This window comes from Triturus cristatus, chromosome 10, assembly GCF_964204655.1.
Source record: "Triturus cristatus chromosome 10, aTriCri1.1, whole genome shotgun sequence".
In the NCBI taxonomy this organism is placed as follows: domain Eukaryota; kingdom Metazoa; phylum Chordata; class Amphibia; order Caudata; family Salamandridae; genus Triturus; species Triturus cristatus.
Window position 1 is genome coordinate 616,507,701 of NC_140593.1, and position 21,217 is coordinate 616,528,917.

Sequence of the window (21,217 nt, forward strand, 5' to 3'; positions counted from 1 at the left end):
GAGACTAGAATCTAGTTCCTCAGATCCGAAGGCGGCAACCCTGGCCTTTTTTTTCCCCCCTTCCGCTTCGCATTAACAGCCCCCTCCCCCAACTTGGTATTTCTTTTAGTCTTTCTTTTTTTTTTGCACGCTGCGGCATGCTCTTTCTAGCTTTTTTCTTCCCCCCTCCCACTTCGCATTAAAAGCCCCCCCTCACTCAGAATTTCTTTTGCACACGGCGTGCTCCAAGCCAGTGCTGCCACTTGGGTGTGCCCTGTACACATGTGATGTGGTTGTTATTTGCCCACGTGATAGCCTGTTATTTGCCCACGTGATAGCCTGGTTGACTAACGCCCCAGCGACAATGCAGAGAGATATGTGTAACCAATTCACAGATATTTACCATGGAGCTAATAAGTAGCTGCTGGAAACATTGTAGATTTACACCAACTGTTTTACACTAACTTTGAAAAGTTTGGCACTGGAGCCAGCCTGAAGGTGCTCAGATAATCTTTAAGGTGCATTTGGACAGAGTTTATGCTTTGCTAAATGGATCTTAAACATGGCCTGTGTGACTTTCCACAAGGGATCTTTCTTAATACCACCCAAAGTGGCTGGTGAGAATCTGGCATGCCTAATTTGCCAAGAACTAATCTTGGTGAAAAAGACTCATTGTTTGCTTAGCGTATATTCCACCGAAGACCATTTCTAAGCACTCATGAGGAAGTTTCCTCCAGTGCTTTCAGAGAATCTTGCTTTGGGGTGTCAGTGTGTAGCTCTGAGAGCCCCATCCGAAGAAGAGCTTTTTAGTCAATTAATCTTTTGTTCTGTATCTCTGGGAAGTGGTTCTTTACAAAAGGTTCTGGACCTGCTGTATTCGGTTTGATGTGCTTTGCTGTCAGGCTTAACTACAGACATTTCTTATATTTACACTTGCTCATACTTAGACACGTGCATGCTTTAAGTCTACTGAGACACTGTTTTCGGAGCGCACTCTTCTTTAAGTGGGTTATTTGTCATTTTGCACCCCTGACTGGCATTTGGCACCATGACCTAACTTGATCTCATATTTGGTGAATAATAGGGTGCTCTTGAGATTGCTAGAACAGATTATTTCTCTTGCTGCAGATAGCGACCACCAGGCCATCGTCAACCACTGTGATGCTATAGATGGTACCACAGATGCAACTTAGCTCCAAGATCTCTCTCCTCCAGCACTTTTATTCTGCTTCGCTCTCTGCAAAAAGCTCTTTTTTGAAGGCACATATATATCCGTGATATGCTAACAAAGAAATTTGGTGGGCGAGTGCCAGGACAAAGCACCATATAATTCACATTCAAACCTGGCATGGCCAACTTAGCCATTAATCCTTCAGAGGTAAGTAAAGTGCATTCAACAGGCAAGTGAAAATAACTATAATAATAAGCCCTGCAACAAGTACCTGTTTTAGGGTATTCGCTATGTATTGAGCCCCTACTCCTTCCTCTTGGAAGATCTCTTCTGACGTCTGTGTATAGGTCTTGATTCCCCAAGCCCATCCGGCGCGGTGGCGTACATGAGCCCCACCACTGTTGCCAAGATAACAGGTATTCATTCACCCAGTTAGAAAACTTACAAGTAAACTCCTGTCATATTTGGGGGAGAGTTGGCTAAGGGTGAAAGAATAGCAATCAAATACTGCCAATACCTAACTAGTCACTTAAAAAACATGTTTGGGGCATCCAGGGAAAGTTAAAACTAACTTCTGGCTTGCATTCATCGTCCGGACTAAAATATTTTTTAAACAGCTTTTTTTGTTTACATTTGTTTTTATTATTATTGTTATTATCATTAGTATTATGTGCATGACAATTATTACATTGCAACAGTTCGCATTACATCTGAAACATCAGCAATCCAATATAAGTTACATATCAACTTTGTAGAATGCATGCAAATACAGATGTACACATTATAGTCAATTTCTGTTGGCATAGAGCCAGTGTGTTGTTAGCTGAAGTAATCGTTTATATGTTGAACATCTATCATAACCAAGTAAACTCACAAACCCCGAAACATAACATTTGCACCCTCCTCTTCAAGTCATTGAATAACTCAACTGCACATGTCTAGAATCAGCACAGTTTTTGCTACCACACCATGTTGAATGTGCCCAGCCGCCCACCATACTTTTCACAAGATATAAATTCAGGCCTATGTGCCTGTCAGTGTTAGTAATTTATATTTCACTGGCCCATTCCTGGGATTTTGGGGATTATGCGCGGACGCAAGTGTGACTATTGCACCCACAGGTTACATTAAGATGTTATTTAGAGGCGAGACATCTTTCCTAGTCCCTGCACCCAATGCACCCTGAATAACTACCCCCCTCCCCACTCTCAGGTGTGTCTTCTGATGTCTCTGAACGAATATTTTTTTTAAACGTAATTTATCGGTGGAAAATGCACCCTCCAAAAATCCACACTACCGACAATCCAACACATAATTCCACATCACACCACAAAATTCTACAGCACACCACATAATTAAACTCCACTACATAACACAACACAAAATACTATACCATATAATTACTCTTCATAACACAATCCCACTCCATAATTCCTATACACTAAATACCACATAATTACTATCCACATAAATCCACTACACGCCACATACATCCACTCCAATCCAAAAACCATATACATTTACAATGCCAATGGCTATAACTCTGTCTTGTGTGAGACCTTTTGCATTGCAAATGCTTGTTGCTTTCCTTATTGTTGATATGTTCTGACATATGTGTACTGTTCATTTACAGGTGTTTAAATGTTGTGTGTTACAAATTACATCCTACAGCATTTCCTTTCACACTCCGTGTACCACAGCAAGATTGTTACATAGGTCACGTTACTAAATCCTCTCACTTTGCAGTCAGAGGAAGAAAGGTAAACACGAATCCCCACGTTGGAAGAATAAGCAGCAGTTTGTCAGAAGATATAGTCTGACATTTGACCTCTGTCTTTGAAGCACAGCAAATGTGACAAGATAAATACAAAATGTAAAGGCAACTTTATTCATTGGTCTTTCGCAACCCACCTATAAGCAGCTGCCGACCAGCAGTTTGGGAAACGTGGTTATAAAGCACAATACAGGGATAGCTACAGGATTTCCTAAAACAGATATATTTTCGGTTCACTATGGAATTTTTCAGTGTTTCCTTCTACAGACAATGTGGCAGTAAAGCAGTCCCAATGCGAGCACCACAGAATCCAAATATTTCCTACTCAGAGCAGAAAACATAGGCATACAGCCTGCCAGATTTCTATTTGAAGAATAGAGGTTTATCCCAGGAACAAGATTAGTTACTAACACCCAAAGATAGTCATGTGCATTCCAGTGAAGACGTTTGCACACAGACTTAATTCTCGACTCGATAGGAAGACAGTGCAATTGTATTCAGGCTTAGAAAGCAAGATCACTTTTCCTCTGGACCGATGGCTGGGTGGACCTGAAAGAGCCTGGGTATAAAGCTACACAATAGTCCAAGCAACAATTAACTAAATAGTCAGTAAGAACTGATCTGTGTCTGGCTTGGATGAAATTGGCAAGAAATATTAGTCAAGCAGAAAATAAGATGTTCTCTGCTGACACAAACACTTGGAACTCATTGAAAGAGGTGGGCACTGCTACAAAGGTATATCACCAAACATGCATGGTTGGAGGAAAGTTGGAAGGGTTTTACTGGTGTCCCATAAATGACATCTTCATTTTAGACCTATTGAGTTTCAACCAACTCGGTCGCATCCGTGACTCAATTTCAAGAGAACACGCAAGTAGTTACTAAATATCCTTTCTCGCAACCCTACCACCACACACCCAGTTTCTTAACCAGAATCGGGCGGCGGCAGAGCAGGATTGGTACAGTAGACCACAGCCTGACGATACTTTCTATAGTGACTGCATGTAAAAATAGATGAACATGCAGGACATGACCCGGATTCCCTGTTCCAGTATTTGTCTTCCTCTCTGTGTCCTCCGTCCTATCTCTAAGTCAGTGGATTCCTATTCTAGTTTTAGTAAATTCCTGCTAGAGTTTGGGGGTTTCCAGTTACAATTCCAGTGTATTCTCTTTCTGGATGTTTAGTGTGCTTCTTGCCCAGCTTCTAGGAACCATTGCCTCAATATTCATTTCTGAGACACATATGTGGTGTCCAGGCCTGGCTCGACACTCGCTGCACAGAGGCTAGGCCTCAGGCGTTGCAACGCAGCAACAAAGGGACACCCACACTATATTGCTGGTACTGGGCTAAGACCCCGAGCGGTCTTACGCCCCTTTATTTAACCCCTCGGGCGAGCCTGCCCTTGGGGTGCATGCGTGCAAGTCATGCGTGAACGGGCCAGGTGGCGCCATCACTACATTCCTCCAATCTTTTAGATACTAAGGTCCTTCACATTTGCAACCTCAGTCTTTCTTTATGCACCACGCAGTCTTTTAGTCTTTGGCTGGGGGCAGGGATCGGCCGGAGACCATACCTCTGGCTCCGGGAGTTCTTCTACATTCCTGACCCACCTGCCCCTCCTTCTAGCTCAGGAGACATGGCACCGGGGCTCCGCTGTTCTTCACCCGTTCTTAATTCTTCTCCTTCCGGGTGTGTCACAGGTGCTGGACTACTGATAGGAGTGCTTGTTGGGGCTATTCCTTCTCCTTCCTCTGACTCTCCAGTGGCACCATCTGCAGACACTGGTCCACACTCCACTCTCTTGAACCAGGATGCATTCCTGGTAACCACACGAGTCCCATGCATTGCCGACACCATGGTACCTTGCACATTGAGGACTCCCACACCTCTGGCTCATACGGGGTGCGATACTTCCACCAAGGGTATCGGTCCTTCACAATGATCCTGTCACCAACTCGGATATTCATCGGCTGTGCTCTGCGATCCTGGGTAGCTTTATCATTGGTAGTTTTTCACCGGGCTTGGTCAGCATTGGGGGGATTCTAAGAGGGGTCCGCGGGGACGCTGTCCCGAGGTGCTTTTCGGAACATTAGGTGAGCCGGCGCACAATGAGTGATGCAGTGTAGTGTCTGACGATAGGCCCTCAAGAATTGCTGTAGGCAATGCTTGGCATCCTACCTTTCTCCACTCCGATCCAAAGAGCTCTGTTCATCGCCCGCATAAACCGTTCCACCTCGCCATTTGCCGGAGGCCACAGTGGCGTGATCTTGCGGTGTCAAATGGCGCGGGAGGCCAGGTATTCTTGGAACTCTCTTCCTTGAAATGGTGGGCCAATATCTGACTTCATTTCTTCTGACAGTCCCATCATTGCGAAGACGTGCTCAAGCGCGGTCCGGACGTGTTTAAAAGTGGTTGACGACACTACCTCCACTACCGGGAACTTTGAATGAGAGTCGATGAGAACCAGGGTGTTTCCACCGTCTGGAAACTACCCAAAGTCGAGACTCACTCTGGTCCAGGGCTCCCGGCACGGTGCTTCAGTGATCACTGGATGTGGTGTCGGGTCACTTCCGGTGATGTTGCAGGAGTGGCAGGTATGGATGACCTCCTCGACCATGGCATCCATGCCAGGAAACCAAACTTTGCTTCATAGCCGGGCTTTTGTCTTCGATATCCCTTAATGCACTTGGTGTGCCAGATGAACTATTCTCTCTTGAAGGCTCCTTGGGATTACGAGGGTGGAGCCACACAACTCCATGAAGGCCCTCATGAGCTCACTCTGAATTTTCCACATCTGTTGCCGAAACAGCCTTTCCTCCGCTGTCAGCACACTGACGCCATCGAGGAAATGATGCCAGTTCCTGTTGGCTAACGTGGCCTTGACCAGGCACTCATCGGATTCAGTCACCTTCCTGATGTCTTCTAGCGTGAGAGCAACTGGGCACGCTTAGAGAGAATTCATCCGGACATATTCCTCGGTGCTGTCTTCATCGGATAGGGGCCTAGGAGACCCAGACGGGCCAGGGTGCCGTGACAGGAAGTCAGCGGGGTTGTTGACCCAAGGACGGAAGATTACGTCAAAGTGATAGGCCTACAGTTGGACTGCCCACCTCTCGATCCGGGTTGGAGCCTGCCGAGATGTGCCGGCGAAGAGGGGGACAAGAGGCTTGTGATCCGTGACTACGTGAAATTCGTGCCCATACAAGTAGAGATGGAAATGCTGGCAAGCCCATTTGATGGCCAGGGCCTCGCACTCTATCTGTGCATAGTGCATCTCCGTTCTGGTCAACGCTCTGCTGGCGTACGCAGTTGGGACCCACTCCTTAGACTCTGTCTCTTGCATCAGGACCGCACCCAGCCCTACGGGACTGGCATCTACCACTACCTCGGTGCGCCGATGGGGGCGAAAATACGCCATCACTTGGTCATCGATGAGGGCCTCCTTGATGGCATAGAATGCCATATCTTCCTTCGCGGACCAGGCCCTCGGCTGACCCGCCTTTATGAGACTGCAGAGTGGTTCGGAGAGGGACGCCAGATTGGGAATGAACCTGCCATAGTACATGGCCATGCCGAAGAAACAGCGGACCTCTGTGGGCGACGTAGGCCTCAGGGCAGAAGGTATGGCCCACTGCTTTCTTCGGGTCAACACGTAGCCCATCTCTAGAGAAAATGTAGCCAAATAAATCCATCGACTCTTGATAAAACTAACATTTGGCTCTGTGCAGGGTGAGTCCATTCTCCACCAGCCGTTGAAGGGTGGCTCTGAGATGCCCGTGGTGCTCCTCCAGTGTCTTAGAGAATACGAGGATGTCATCACCCAAGTTTATAACACCTTGCAACCCTGTGAGCGTCTCCCTGATCACGTTCTGAAACACCTCCGCTGCGGAACACACCCCAAAGCTTAGTCTCTTATACCGACGTAGCCCCATGTGAGTGGAGAAGGTTGTGATGTTCCTGCTGTCGTGGTGGAGCTCCAGCTGGTGGTAGCCGGCATTGAGGTCGAGTTTGGTGAACCACTTGGCGCCATTGAGGTCAGCCACAATTTCATCCATGGTGGGTGTGGGATGACGTTCCCTCTTCACGGCCTTGTTCGGAAGGCGCATGTCCACACAGAGCCGAATGGCTCCCGGCTGCTTTGATTTGGGGGCCACAACCAAAGGCGACAACCACAGGTTGGGGCCCAACACTTTCTCTATCATGCCTAACTGTTCCAACTTCTTCAGCTCCTCCTCCACTTGAGGGTGTAGGTGGAGCGGCACTCGTCGGTGCCTTAAGGCCATCAGCTTGACTGTTGGATCGATGTGCAGCCTGAACATTTTCCCTTTGAGGCAGCCCAGGACCTCAAATAACATGGGGAAGTCTCTGAGGATTTCTCGGGCATGCAGATCGTGCATCTGGTTCGTGAAAAAAACAACTCCAGGTCCTCCCCCGTGTGACAACTGAGGAGGGTTCCTCGTTTCCCTTCCGTGACACGAAACCTTGTGTTGAGACAATGGCCCTCATTGGCAACTTCAATCTCCATGACTCCTCGCAGGGGGAGCAGCTCGTTTCCGTCGTATGTGTATATTCTTGCCTTGGACAGTAGGAGCGGCGGACGCGGTGATAGCTGCTCATATTAATCACTGCCCATTACATTCACCGACGCCCCCGTGTCTATGAGGGCACTCACGGGAGAACCAGCCACTGTGATAGTGCACATGGATGGCGGCTGGCGTCTCGTGCCTTCTCGACCGACGAACGACACGAAGAACATATCATCGTCTTCTGCTCCTAGTCCAAACCCTGGCGGGGTGGTGTCCACTTGATCCAGAGGGTCCTCGGGCGTCAGCTGTCTCACCACTGTTGTCGGTCCACGATGACTTAGGGTGTTCGTTCTCACTCTGCCTCCTCTGCGGACCTTCGCGAAGTGGTTGAGCTTTTCGCATTGGGAGCAGGTTTTGCCTCTCACAAAGCACCTCCCTGCTGGAGGGTGATCCAATCTACCATTTCCGCACGCGCTTCTTTGGGGCGGTCTCGCGGGTCCCCTTGTCGTTGCCGGCTGTCTCTGAATGGCGTCCACTCTCTCCTCTTTGACCACATGGGGTCGTGGCGGTGCGGGCTGAGGCATGGGCCGGTTGAGAGCCGCCTCCATCTCATCCGCACGAGCGTTGGACAGCTTGTGGGACCTGGCGAGCACAAGAATCTCATCCAGACTGATGCCCGGTTGTCGGAGTATCAGGCAGCGCAGCGTCACTGAACGAAACCCTGAATGACTTGCGCCCTGATCTCCTCCCTCTGGTCTGGCAGCGAGCGGCAATTTCCGTAGACGAGCGTAGAAAACATCTATGGTCTCAGCCTCCCCTTGCCTATCGGAGCTTGAATCGCTCGAAGTCGGGGTTTATCTGGGGATTGAAATGCCTGTTTAGGGCCGCAACCGCCCCGTTGTAGTCGTCATCCACCCCTGTGTTGGGCAATGTCTTGAATAAGTCATACAGCTCACCCCCTCCATAACACATGAGGAGAGACCTTTTCACCCTTCAGTCGGTCTCACGCACACCCACGAAGTAGTGGTCCAGATGGCCGATCCAGGACTTCCAGCACGCTGCAGCTGTGGCAGGGTCTGAGAGCTCGCTGAACGGTGGTAGGGGGGCAGCCAAGGTTGATCTGGTAAGGCCGCCTGCTGAGGGACCAGCGGCTGCGCCGCAGAAGCTCCACCTCCTCCGTCTGCGTTCTGCGCATTCATCTCTGGCCACTAGTGTGCTTCGCCGAATCCCTTGGGCGTGACCTCCGCTGTGCTGCTGGTTTTGGGACACCTACAAGCCACTGCCTGAGGAGGTGAGCGTGGCTGGTTGCAGACCGACTTGAGGCAGTGGGAGCACTTGCAGGCTGCTAACTCCCAGTGAACTATGCAGTGTTCTGTACAACTTTCAGGCCGTGAGGCCAGGTGTGAGGCACTTGCGCGTGCAAGCGCTACACTGCTGCGGGCCCCGAGACTCCTCGCCTCTCCACACACGCGAGGAGCATCTCCTCCGCCTACCGTCCGCCGGCTCAACCACGTGGGCGCGCGGCGGGCCTTGTCGCTACTGGGGCGCTGGCTCGACCACACAGCTGTGGGAGCGGTGTGTCGGGCACGCGCAGACACGCGTAAGGCAGGACTGGCCTCACCTGCAGGTTGTCGCTCCTGGCGCTGCCGGCTTCCTCTTCGCACGGGCCTCCACGCAACCAAGTAGTCCTGGCAGGCCACCAGTCAGCCTTGCAGTGTGGGGTGGGCACCCGCCGATCCGGCAGGGTGAACTACACACGCCACGTGGAGATCTTCTACGGCGACAACCAGCCGCGATCACCGGCACCGGGGACAGTCGAGGGAGGTGAGGCACGACGGAGGAGCGGGTGGGACCTGCCTCGTCGCCAATGTGGTGTCCAGGCCTGGCTGGACACTCGCTGCGTGGAGGCTAGGCCTCAGGCATGGGAAAGCAGCAACAAAGGGACACCCACACTATATTGCTGGTACTGGGCAAAGACCCCAAGCGGTCTTACGCCCCTTTATTTAACCCCTCGGGCGAGCACGCCCTCGGGGTGCGTGCAAGTCATGGCCGGGTGGCGCCGTCACTACACCATACACATAGCATTCTCGGTTCTAGAATTAGTAGTGACTGTGCCTCAATAGATTGCTGTGTTTCTGGCAAGAGATACCATGGCCTGGCAGACCAAGACGGACGGACGGACATTGTGAAGTAAGGACAACAATAATTTGAATATGTTGCCCCCTGTCTTGGGTGATGCTGAGGGCAAACGGCAATGGACTGGAATGAGCCCAAGCTATTATCAGTGACTGAGACTACCCATCACCTTTTCGCTATTTTACAGTTCAAGTCTGTTCACTGTCTCTGTAGTGTTCTCTGTCAGTGTTTACATGGAAACCAGGGCTTTAAGTGGGCCGGGTGTCACCGGGTCTGAGCACCGGCAATTTTTTTAAGGGGGCCTCGAAACGGGTCTCTGTTGGGCTCTGTTTTGTGCCCTCGCACAGGCTGCCTGTTTAGTTTGTTACCGGACTGCAGTGACAGCACATCATTCACGTAGGGTCCCTTTAAGTGATCAAACTGTTATACTCTGTAGAGCAGGGAGTAATTTTTGGAAGGCTATTGGAAACTGTTTTGTTTAGTCTTCGATAGTTAATCATTGCGTCAGCCGTGGGTCTGCAGACAATGTCAGTCTACTAGAGGGGCGTACAGGCACTTGCGTCAGCCGAGGGGGAAGCATACAGGGTCTGCAGACAGAGGGGAATCAAGGCAGTTGCATCAGCCGTGGGCCTGCAGACTGAGGGGTTTACATGCAGTTCCATCAGCCTTTGGTCTAAGAGGTTTACATGCAATTGACCAGTAGCATTCTCTAGGTGGCCGGCAGGTGGGGACAGTGGCCCATCTATAACTGTCCTTGCCCCACTTTTGTGTCTCACCACTGGACGACAGACGTAGCTGCCAAAAACCAACCTCTCAGCTTGGGAACAGCAAAGATGATCATTTTTACATTCCAAGTTTTACTTAACTTTTGCATTCCCTTAAAGTGTAGGCATTTTCCAGGATGTAGTGCTTTCATGCAGCAACTACTTGTGTACAGTGCGTACTGTGAAAAGAGTAGCCTTTGTGTAATTGTGTGAGTTCAGATTGTGGGTGGGTATTTATAACAGTCCATGGCCGAAATCTGTGGAGTACAGGCCAAACTCAGTGTGAATTCCCACAGTGCCCTTCAGAGGGTTATATAGAGGTTCAGAACAAGTGCTCATCCAATCTGTGGCCTCTCTGCAGAGCACAGAGAGCAATGTCATGTGTACTGATTATAACTGTGATTCGATGAAAAAATGTGTGAAGGAGGTACACTACTGTGTAGGGCAAAAAGTTAAAAAAAAATGCAGTGTTTACAGGCGAGTGGGTGAATTGTGTATTATGAGTAGAGAAGTGAAGGAGACACAAAGAAGTGTATGCAGAAGAGAGTGAAAAGATGATGCTGAAGAGTAAAGAGATGAGGTGTGAGAAGCAGAAGGCTGCTTCAGAAAACTATGAGGAGAAAAAGAGTGTGCCTAACCGAGAGACTGCAGAAAAAAGTCGTGTGAAGAGGTGATGGCAGGGCTTTAAGTGGGCCGGGTCTCACCAGTGCTGAGCACCGGAAGTTTTTAAAGGAGGCCTAGAAACGGGTGTCCATCGGGGTCTGTGTTGTGCCCTGGCACAGGTGGCCCATCTTTTTTCCGGTCTGCAGTGACAGCAGGCACATCGATGTGCGCGTGCTCACTTCTTACTAGCGGAGAAGTTACGGCATGACGTCATGCCAGGTGAACGTTGTAGGGCAATCCTTTGAAGAGAGTTAAAAATTTGCTAACATTCGTGACAAGAATTTTCTATTCTATTAAGGACAAGGAGGCGAGGATTATGCTTTCTCATTTCTTTACTAGAAATGCTCAGCAGCCAATAAAACACAGTATAAGAAAAAACTACAATACACATGAACACCAGGGTATGACGTATAACCATAGAGTCCACTGTATATATAAGGCAATATGGCAAGCACAACATCCTCTTTCTTTGGTGAGAACAGTTCCAATAGTAGAAGAAACAGATGAAGAGTCACAACGACCAACAGGAGGGACCACCAGCAGAGGCCGCAGGAGTCTGTAAGGCAGAACGCACATCACTGGAGGGCGACAGGACTCTGGTAGCCAGACGCCATTGGATGCAGATGAAACCAAAGGATGCAGTAAAATTGTCACTTCGGGTCAGAACCTGAAAAGAGACAGACTGCCGTAAAATACATCCAATATAAGAAAAAATGTAACAAGGGGGGGGAAAAAATATCAGAGAACAATATAACAGCAGAAGATACATAATACATATGCAAACATCTGTATAAATGCAAATTAATACATGAGAAGGAACATAATGGGTGGGATAATCCTCGCCTCCTTGTCCTTAATAGAATTGAAAATTCTTGTCACGAATGTTAGCAAATTTTTAATTCTATGTCAGGACAGGAGGCTCCGATTATGCTTGTTCAAAGCTTATCCACCACTACTGAAGCAACATGATCAATAGGTTTATAATAAAAAGCCTTAAACATGGAATCAGAAGACCAATCTGCGGCCTTCATAATGTCAGACAAAGTCACACCCAAGGAAAAAGCTTTAGAAGCCATAGCTCCTCGTGCAGAATGAGCCCCAAAAATAGATACATCAATGCCTGCTTCTGACATAAGCCAGCGCACCCAACGAGCTAAAGTAGCCGGGGTAACAGGACGAAAGGGTTTCTGCAAAGCAATCAACAGTTGACCCTGTAAATCAGAACGTAAAGAAGCAGTACTTACCTCATAATCTTTGAGACATTGGACCACACAAAGATTGGGACGGAGAGGAAAAGAAGGATAGGATATCAATGAAGTATTCGTCTTGGTACGACGAGAAATTCGAAAAGTGACACCCTCAGGGGTAAAACAACGACCAGCCAAATCTAAGGCCCGAACATCAGAGACTCGTCTGCACGAGACAAGGCAAAGTAACATGGTCAGTTTGGCTGACAGCTGTTTGCGGGAAAGCAAAGAGTTGGAAGGCCAGGCGTCCAAAAAATTCAAGACAATGGAAACATCCCATAAAGAAGAGTATTTAGGACAAGGGGGAGTCGTTAGGCGAATACCCTTGAGCAATTTAGTAATCAAAGGGTGCTCCCCAGCAGGTTTACCGTCAAGAGGAGAAGGGCCTGCCGAAATGGCAGAACGGAAGTTGTTAACGGTCCGATAAGCTAAGCCTGAAGAGGCAAGAGACGCCAAAAAATTAATAATTAGAGAGACATCCGCTGTAGCGGGATCAGCTTCCCGTTGAACACACCAATCACACCATCGTTTCCAAGAACCTGCGTAGCGTTTGTGAGTGTTGGGCGCCCAAGACTCGCTGATAAATTTGCAAGCGTCGCTTGAAAGGCCTGGGACCGACCAACGGTCCCCGAAAGTCGCCAAGCCAGAAGACGGAGAGAGCCTGACTGGATTAGGGGATGCGGATTCCCTAGAGGGTCCAGCAACAGATTCCACTTCTGGGGAAGAAGGATCGGCACCGCACAACACATTTCCAGAAGAACTGGGAACCAAGCCTGAGCCCTCCACAGAGGAGCAATCAGAATCAGCTCTGATTGAAATCGCTTTGTTCGAGCTAGGACTCTCGGAATCATCATGAATGGAGGAAAGGCATAGCACAGCTGGGCAGGCCAGGTCTGGAGAAATGCGTCCGTGGCCAGAGCCTCCGGATCCGGTCTCCAACTGAAGAATCGGGGAAGTTGCGCGTTGAGGCGAGAGGCAAAGAGATCTATGTGACTCTGCCCCCAAAACCGACTGAGGGAACGAAAGATGCGGGGATGAAGTCTCCAATCGCTGAAATCCCGAAGGTGACGTGAATGCCAATCCGCAATCAGATTGTTGCGGCCCGGAAGATATTCTGCAATAACAGTGATCTTCCTTTGCAGACAATAATGCCAAAAATCTTTGGCGATCTCCGCTAACAATTAGGACCTCGTGCCGCCCAACTTGTTGACATAACGAACCGCGGACACATTGTCCATGCGGAGAAGAATGCAACAATTGGCCTGAAGAGGCGTGAAACAACGAATCGCAAAGGAACCCGCCAGGAGTTCCAGACAATTGATGTGAAGAGACAACTCCTGCGGGGACCAACGACCCCCCGTTGAAATCGGACCGCACCGGGCTCCCCAGCCCCACCGACTGGCATCTGACTCTATCACTATCTCCGGAGAGGAACCGAACAGGGCTCGACCATTCCAGGCCTCCATGTGGTCCAGCCACCACTGCATCTCGCATCTCGCCTCGTCTGACAGAGGAATCTGATCGGAATAGCGAAGACCCTGCTGAAGATGACGGATCTTCAGCCGTTGTAATGCCCTGTAATGCAGAGGACCTGGAAAGATCGCCTGAATTGAGGACGCTAATAGACCGACTACACGAGCTATAGATCTCAATGACACAATCCGTTTGGAGATAATAGACACCAACTCTCGTTTGATATAACGAATCTTCTGAGAGGGCAACAGAAGTTGACAGGTGAGTGAATTGACCTGGAAACCTAGAAACTCCATCACCTGTGAAGGAAGGAGGACAGATTTCTGAGGATTCACCAGAAACCCTAATGATTGGAGAAGATCGATCGTCCAATCGAGCTGCAGGATCAATTTGTGAGGACAATCCGCCATGATCAGAATGTCGTCCAGATAAACAATCAGGCGGAGACCCCGCGCGCGTAAGTGTTCCACCACTGGCTTCAGAAGTTTCGTGAAGCACCATGGGGCCGACGAGAGGCCGAACGGAAGGACCTGGTATTCGAACCAGTTCCCTTGCCACTGGAACTGAAGAAAACGCCGATGAGGCTTGAAGATTGGGACTGACAGATAGGCGTCTTTGAGATCGAGACGAACCATCCAATCTCCCGCTCGGAGAAGATCTCGCAAAAGATGGATCCCTTCCATCTTGAAATGTCGGTAAACCACTCCGCCGTTGAACTCCTTTAGATTGAGGACGAGGCGGGAACCGCCCCCTCGTTTCGGAACTAGAAACACCGAACTTACAAACCCTCTGGGATGGCGGGTAGTTTGAAGAATAGCCCCTTTCGCGAGAAGAGAAACGATCTCCGATGAGATGATCTCCTGATCCTGAAGAGAAAAGATCAACGGGGTAGGAAGGAGAGGTTGAGGCACGGGCTGATAAAATTCTATTTTGTAGCCCTGAACAGTTTCGAGAATCCAAGCATCGCTGGAGATTAGTTGCCAATTGTGTAGAAAAAACTGGAGCCTTCCCCCCAAAACCACATCGGAAAAAGGAATCACTCTCACCTGAAGTATTGGAGTCGTGATGACCTCCTTGTTGTCCTCCGAAGCGACCCTTCCGGAATTGTCCCCTTCCCTTGCGGGAGGTATAGAAGTTTGAACGGGTGGAGAAGCCGGGATCCTGTCCACCGCCACTGTGGGACTGAAATCCTCGTTGAGAATTTTGCTGTGATCCGCGGCCGAACGAACGTCCCCTGAGACGTCCGGCCTTAGCAAAAACCGGCCGAAACGCCCGCCTCAGCGAGGCCTGGGCTTTGTCAAGGCCACTGAAAGTGGCCACAAAACTAGAAAGTTCTTTGAGGAAAGGTTGTCCAAATAAAAGCCCCTGAGCCAAGGGACCGGCCTCAGAAGAGGAGAGCTCCGCTAGCCTGGGGTCCAGGCGAAGAAGGATGGAGCGGCGTCTTTCGCAAGAAAGCGCACAATTGGCATTACCCAATTGACATATGGCTCTCTGAGCCCATTGAATGAGTTCATCCGGGTTGACAAGAGCCGATGATTCTTTAGCCAGAACACCCAAATCTAACATCTTCGTGAGTGGGCCCAATAAATCTAATAGTTTATCCTGGCAGGACCGCCAAGATCTATCCAAACCCTTTTTAGGGTCTCGTGCATACTTCTTCAGGTAGGTGACCATGGTAGGATCAACCTCCGGAGTGTCGGCCAAATGATCTGCCAGATCAGGACGGGGACATTCAGATCTCATACGTGCCCGGGCATCTTGTGGAAAAGGTTGGCGAATGTGGGATTGGACGTAATCCGCCACCGCTGGTGAAGGTAGCCAGGAAGTGGAATGGGGATGCATAATCTCCAAAGGTTCAAATGTAAGAATGGGAGGAGTGGAAGGAGCGTCAACAAAATGCTCTTTGCGAGCCCTTTTCCTAGGAGGTGGTTCAAATTCAGACGAGGAAGAATGTGCATCATCACCGTCAGGATCATGGGAGGATGAAAAAGAAGTCCCAGCCGCCCCTGCAATAGAAGACGTGTCCGAAGACAACGACTTAGCCAATCTTTGAAAATCAACCTTGTGAGGATTGACAGGGGACTTTGACGCACGGGACGGTAACCAACCCTGTTGCTGTGCATACAGAGACAAATGTCGCTTCAGAGGATTTATTGCGCGCACAAGCGCCTTATTCACGGAGTGCTGCACCCCTTGATCAAGAGCTTCCACCAAGTCCTGCTCCAAAGAGCCAGAAGGATCCTCCTCATAATAATACTCATCCTCATCATAATATTCTGCCATGCTGACACAAAGTGTAACAGTAGTCAAAGCCCACAAAAAACAAATCAATAGTGGCCAAAGGCACAATGCAAGGGGGAGTGAAAAACCCCACAGCAAGCCGAAGTGTAGATAAAACTAAACACTTCAAGTAAACAAATTCAAATGTGGAGGGAGGGCTTGCTGAAAACAAAAGCTAGCACTCTAGGCAAAGCCTATGCACAATTATACAGCCCAAACCCTTAAAATAGCAAAAATGGGCGTAAATAGGGGGAAATACTGTAGCTGTGGGCTCTCGGCGCGTAGCGACCGTTCTGACAGGCGAGACACACCTGTTGTCAACAACAAATATGGCCGCCGCGCATGCGCGGTAACGGCCGCCCAGTATTTTCAAAAACGAAGCACTCGCAGCACCAGCGCGAGTCTCCGAGCCCCTGACTCCCTCTCCACAACAGTTGAAACGCAGGCGCAAGGCGCCCGGTAACGGGAGGTGAACCACACGCTCCCCGCACCTGTACTGACACACGCGGCGAGCGAAGGTCACAACAACAACAGCGCCGATAAAAGAAATAGCGTAACCATGACAACAATGCGCGCTGAAACATAAAGCGTGGCAGCGTACAAGCAATAAAAACAAAGCTGCAACAAAGTCACAAGAAATGCAATAAATAATGTCAAAAGCACTTAACTGGCTGCGGAGCAGCAAAGAAAGAGGATGTTGTGCTTGCCATATTGCCTTATATATACAGTGGACTCTATGGTTATACGTCATACCCTGGTGTTCATGGGTATTGTAGTTTTTTCTTATACTGTGTTTTATTGGCTGCTGAGCATTTCTAGTAAAGAAATGAGAAAGCATAATCGGAGCCTCCTGTCCTGACATAGAATTGTTTTCTCTTGGGATTTCCCTTCTCTCTTTAAACTAAGGAGCAGCATTCGTGGTGTCACCAGGGATTTAAGTGGAAGCTTTTTCAAAATTATATACAAGACATAGTTGCTGCTTATTTATGTTATGCAACTAACAACCACTGTCAAAGCCAATAGTCCTTACTTGTTGTAGGTATGATGTTACTTGTTGTATCCAATATCTGGACGCAATGACAGAAACAGCAAAATAGAAGTCGGGTGGCACACTATTGCTTAGCACACATTGTTACATTACGTGATTTAGGTCACGCCCTTAATGACATTGGCCGCGCCCATTTGAAAGACCCCCCCCCCCCCCCCAAGTTTTTTCATCCCACTTAAACCCCTGATGAAACCATTAAAAACAACATGCACACAGCATATATTGAGTCACAGGGAATATTGACAGGAATAACGTGACTCTGCCAAGTATACGGTATAAAGACACTCCACCTGCAAGATGTTGTGTGCCACAGCTCACCTCTCTATGCATTTCTTGTCCATCTCCGACGGCTGCCATCTTACATTAGGCAATGCCTGGGCAAAGTGGGCAGTATGCTGACCAGAGCCGGAGGCCACCTCCAGAACGTGGACAACGGGGGCATGGGGATCCACGCAGCCTCGGAGCACATCCAGGATGGGCTGTTTGTTTCTATCAGCGGCAGCCGCAGACAACATCCTAAAAGTCCTTCTAAAAGTAAGAGTAACCGTTGTGAAGGAAGTTGCTACGCTTAAGGGAAGCCCTGTGCAGCGGATGCTAAGAAATCGTAAGGAGACGTAAAAGTGGTTGATGAACACACAAGCACAGAAAATATACAGAGCAAGGACGCACAATGAGCGGTAGACAAAAGCTATATACTGGGCTGCTTCCAGAACCGAGAAAAAGATACGCCCCTTAAAGGTTACTGGGGATTGTAGTTCAAATGAATTCAAAACCGCCAGAAAACTACAGGAACCCGGGAAATAGTGTTACTAAAATGTAAATGTCAAGGTACTTATAGAGCGCACTTTCGGTTTCCTGGCGCTGATACTCATACCGCTGTGGAACCCCTCCTGGCTTTCCCTGTGAAGTGTCCACTCCTGGGCACCCCCAGACTACAAACCCCACGGAATATAACCCATTTAAGAGGTTTAAAGAACCTCGAATCACTCGCCCCTTTAAATGTGCATACATCGATTATTTTCTCCCTACTCTGCGTATTTTCACATTTATGAGTATATATAAAGTGATCACCAGAACTGTGGGATAATATGTTAGCAAAACACTAAAAGTCTAAGTTTACTACCACAATTTTCATTTTGCGAGCTGCTTGTCCAACGGCTCAAATTTTTGAAGTATATTAAACGTTGGCAAGATGTAAGAGTGCGAAATATCAAAGGGCAGAAAATTGCTCATAAATAATTGATTAACAAAACAAGTGCGCCGCCCGGGAATCGAACCCGGGTCGCAAGAATGGGAATCTTGCATGATACCACTACACCAGCGGCGCTCATGCTCTCAAAAGTTCCACTGTGAAATACATCGTTAGAAGTGAGTATGTCGTCATTCTGTTACATGCTAAATCACGTGAGATTTGAGCTCTGTCTGAAGGATCCGCCCTATTAGAGTCAGGCAAAGTAAAGTCAAGAGAAGCCGTGCTAGGAGGCGCCTCACTCTAATATGCTCATTTGCACTAAAAGCTGTTTTATGAAAGAAAATTCGAGGATTAGAAGTTAACATTAACTTCTTGTCGACTTTGCATCAGCCACAAACTTTGTTTTAAAAACTCTCTATTTACTGATTTTACAGTTGTAACACAACAATAAAACAACAATTAAAACCAACTAATGCATGTTCAAAAAATCACCTAAATCCGTATTTTTCCCTTATAAATTCATATTTAAAACAGTAAAGATTAGAAGAAAACACTTTAAAATGTGTTCTACTGCTCCCCTAATGACCCTAGACTGATAAAAAAGTAAATAAATAGTGAAAGGCCATGTTAAAAAAGAATACAGACACTTCATATAAAGTTCTACTTAAGATTTGTGCAGGTGGGATGAGGGCCTTGACATCCAATCCACTTATCTTGAATACGCATGTGGGTTATGGCCTTCTGCGTCCGCCTGGTCTGGCCCCCTTCCGGGTCATACTGTGGCCGAGTCCACTCCAGGTGTACAGGAATTGTGACCCTCCTGTATCCTCTCAGCATAAGAGCCTGTGGGGGGCACTGCGTGGTGCAGTGTGATGTGCCCCGGAATTCCCTTAGAAACAGATTAAGGCTGAGTTCTGGGCTAACACCTTCATGTGTGGCAATTATCAGGGTTTTGTCATGGTCTGCAAAAATATTTCCACTTCCCCATTCGCTTGTGGCCACTACGGGTAATGTGGAGGTGTCGGATTCCTAGACTGTCAAGCGGATCCTTGAACTCGGGCCTTGAAACGGCGGTCTGTTGTCCGGTTTAATTTCTTCAGACAGACCAAACAGGGCAAACATATTTTCCAGCGCAGGCGCCACATTTGCAAACACCGTTGACTCAATGAGCTCCACCACATGGTATTTCGAATGACTGTCCACGAGGACCATGGTGTTCCTTCCATCCAGGAAGTTCCCGAAGTCCATGCTTGGACCATGGGGTGATACATGGCTCCTCCTTAATGACCGGCGCAGGCTGTAAGGAGTCCCAGGATTTTCTGCAGGAGCGTAAGGAATCCGAAGAGAGTGCCTCAGCCTTCCCCTACGGCCTTCCGACTCTATCAGACGCTAGAGTATCGGATGACACGCCAGGGGAAAACAGGGAAACAAAACAAGGGAAGGCGGGGGAAACTTCTGTAGCGTGGCTGAAGACGGGTCAGGAATGGGTGAGGCGATACTCTGCTGAAAAACAAAGGCTGTGTTATCTCCAGCAGTCACAGTATGACCCATATGTAGGACTAACCCTTAGGCCCCACCTACCACTGTTCTGTCACATCCGATCTTATATGGGGTAGGCATTAAGGTTTCAACATTGAGGATCCTATACAATAGAAAACACAGGGTTAGAGAGAGATGTCCCACTGAGAACATACACCGGACTACTAATGAGAGCAACTCACCCTGTTAAATGGTAGCGGCAGTTTCAATCGATAACCTTTCAAGTATTTGCCCGGCGGTAATCGCCTCTCATACCACTCGATAATTTACCAATGAAAGAGGCAGGCGCCGGAGACTGGAAGGCAGGAAACAAAGTTTTATTCCGTCGGAGCAGAACACATCAGATCAGACAGCAAGGTATCGTCACGAGGTGCTCTAACTGCATCTCTGAGACCTGGTCTCTTATACACAGGTTTATTGCTTTATTACACATAGTACATTCTTGAGATTCCCTTGATGCATGAGAGAACATCCCCTGAAGCCCCGGCTCAGATCCGATCCCACACATAGCTACAGTAGAAGTTCCCACCTTACCCGCAGTAGGAGATGGCTATCGCGCAGCAGGGTATTCCGCCAATTCCCGGGGGTGTGTGTGACCGGTCGGGTCTCAGGGGGTAGGGGCTTTGATCTACTATAATCCCTTTGATGTGGGGTGTTTCCCTTACAGTAGGGGCAATAAACTGCATCCGCAGGGCTAGGTGATGGCCTGGGACCAGTTCGGACAATGGGGCGCAGAGGAAGGGGGTTATCAAAGGAGAGGCACGACCATGTATGGGATGTCGGTCGGATGTGGTTCCGTAGCAGGGTCGCGCAGAAGGAGAGGGTTTACGGCCTGTATGAGAGAGCGGGGGTGGCCGGCGCGCGGGGGATGCTTGCAGTGTCAGGGGAACGCGCTGGCGATTGACAATGAGCGGGGGAGAGAGTGGGGTGCCCAAAATGGCTACCGTGTGCTCGCTGTGCGTAGCGCTGGGGAGAGGCAAGATGGCGCAGATAATGTTCAGTTTGCGAGCTAAATTTCCACAGTCCTCCCTTTTAACATATCTCGCCAGCTTGTCTAGTTCGGATTTATCCCCATAATACTACGGACTTCCACCTCATAAAGGGCTTTCATCCGCTCTGTTTCAAAGTTCAAAGTCTTAGGGCAGATGCAGTTCATAAAAAGCGAACATAAAGGTGGCAGACACTGAATCCCCAAGCAACATCCACATAGTATCACAACTGGTATTAGGATAAATGAAAACAGCCTCCATCCCCAACTTTTAATAGTGTCCCAAAACCAGCTCCCAAGTGACCACCCTTCTTGCTCCTGATGGACCTCTGCGGAAAGTCTGTGGAGGTGTTCAATTGCTTTGTAGACTGAGGGTGAGTTATACGGTACGTAGGTACAACAGCTGGACCCAATGATGCGGCATGCTCCTCCACGA

The 21,217-nt window shown here is 48.8% G+C and overlaps 1 protein-coding gene and 1 non-coding gene across 2 annotated transcripts in view; both read right to left on the bottom strand.

Annotated features, from left to right (window-relative positions):
• The window catches only part of LOC146789800 (methyltransferase-like 26), a 39,621-nt gene extending 21,786 nt beyond the window's left edge, over nt 1–17,835 (bottom strand). The window contains exon 1 of the mRNA XM_085632145.1: nt 17,381–17,835. Coding sequence (XP_085488271.1) covers nt 17,381–17,577 — 197 coding nt within the window. The 5' untranslated portion in view covers nt 17,578–17,835. The remainder of the gene's footprint in view (nt 1–17,380) is intronic.
• A 483-nt stretch (nt 17,836–18,318) lies between these two features.
• Nucleotides 18,319–18,389, bottom strand: TRNAG-CCC (transfer RNA glycine (anticodon CCC)). Its single transcript has one exon. It is a non-coding gene; the product is annotated as a tRNA-Gly (tRNA).
• Nucleotides 18,390–21,217: the final 2,828 nt, after the last annotated feature.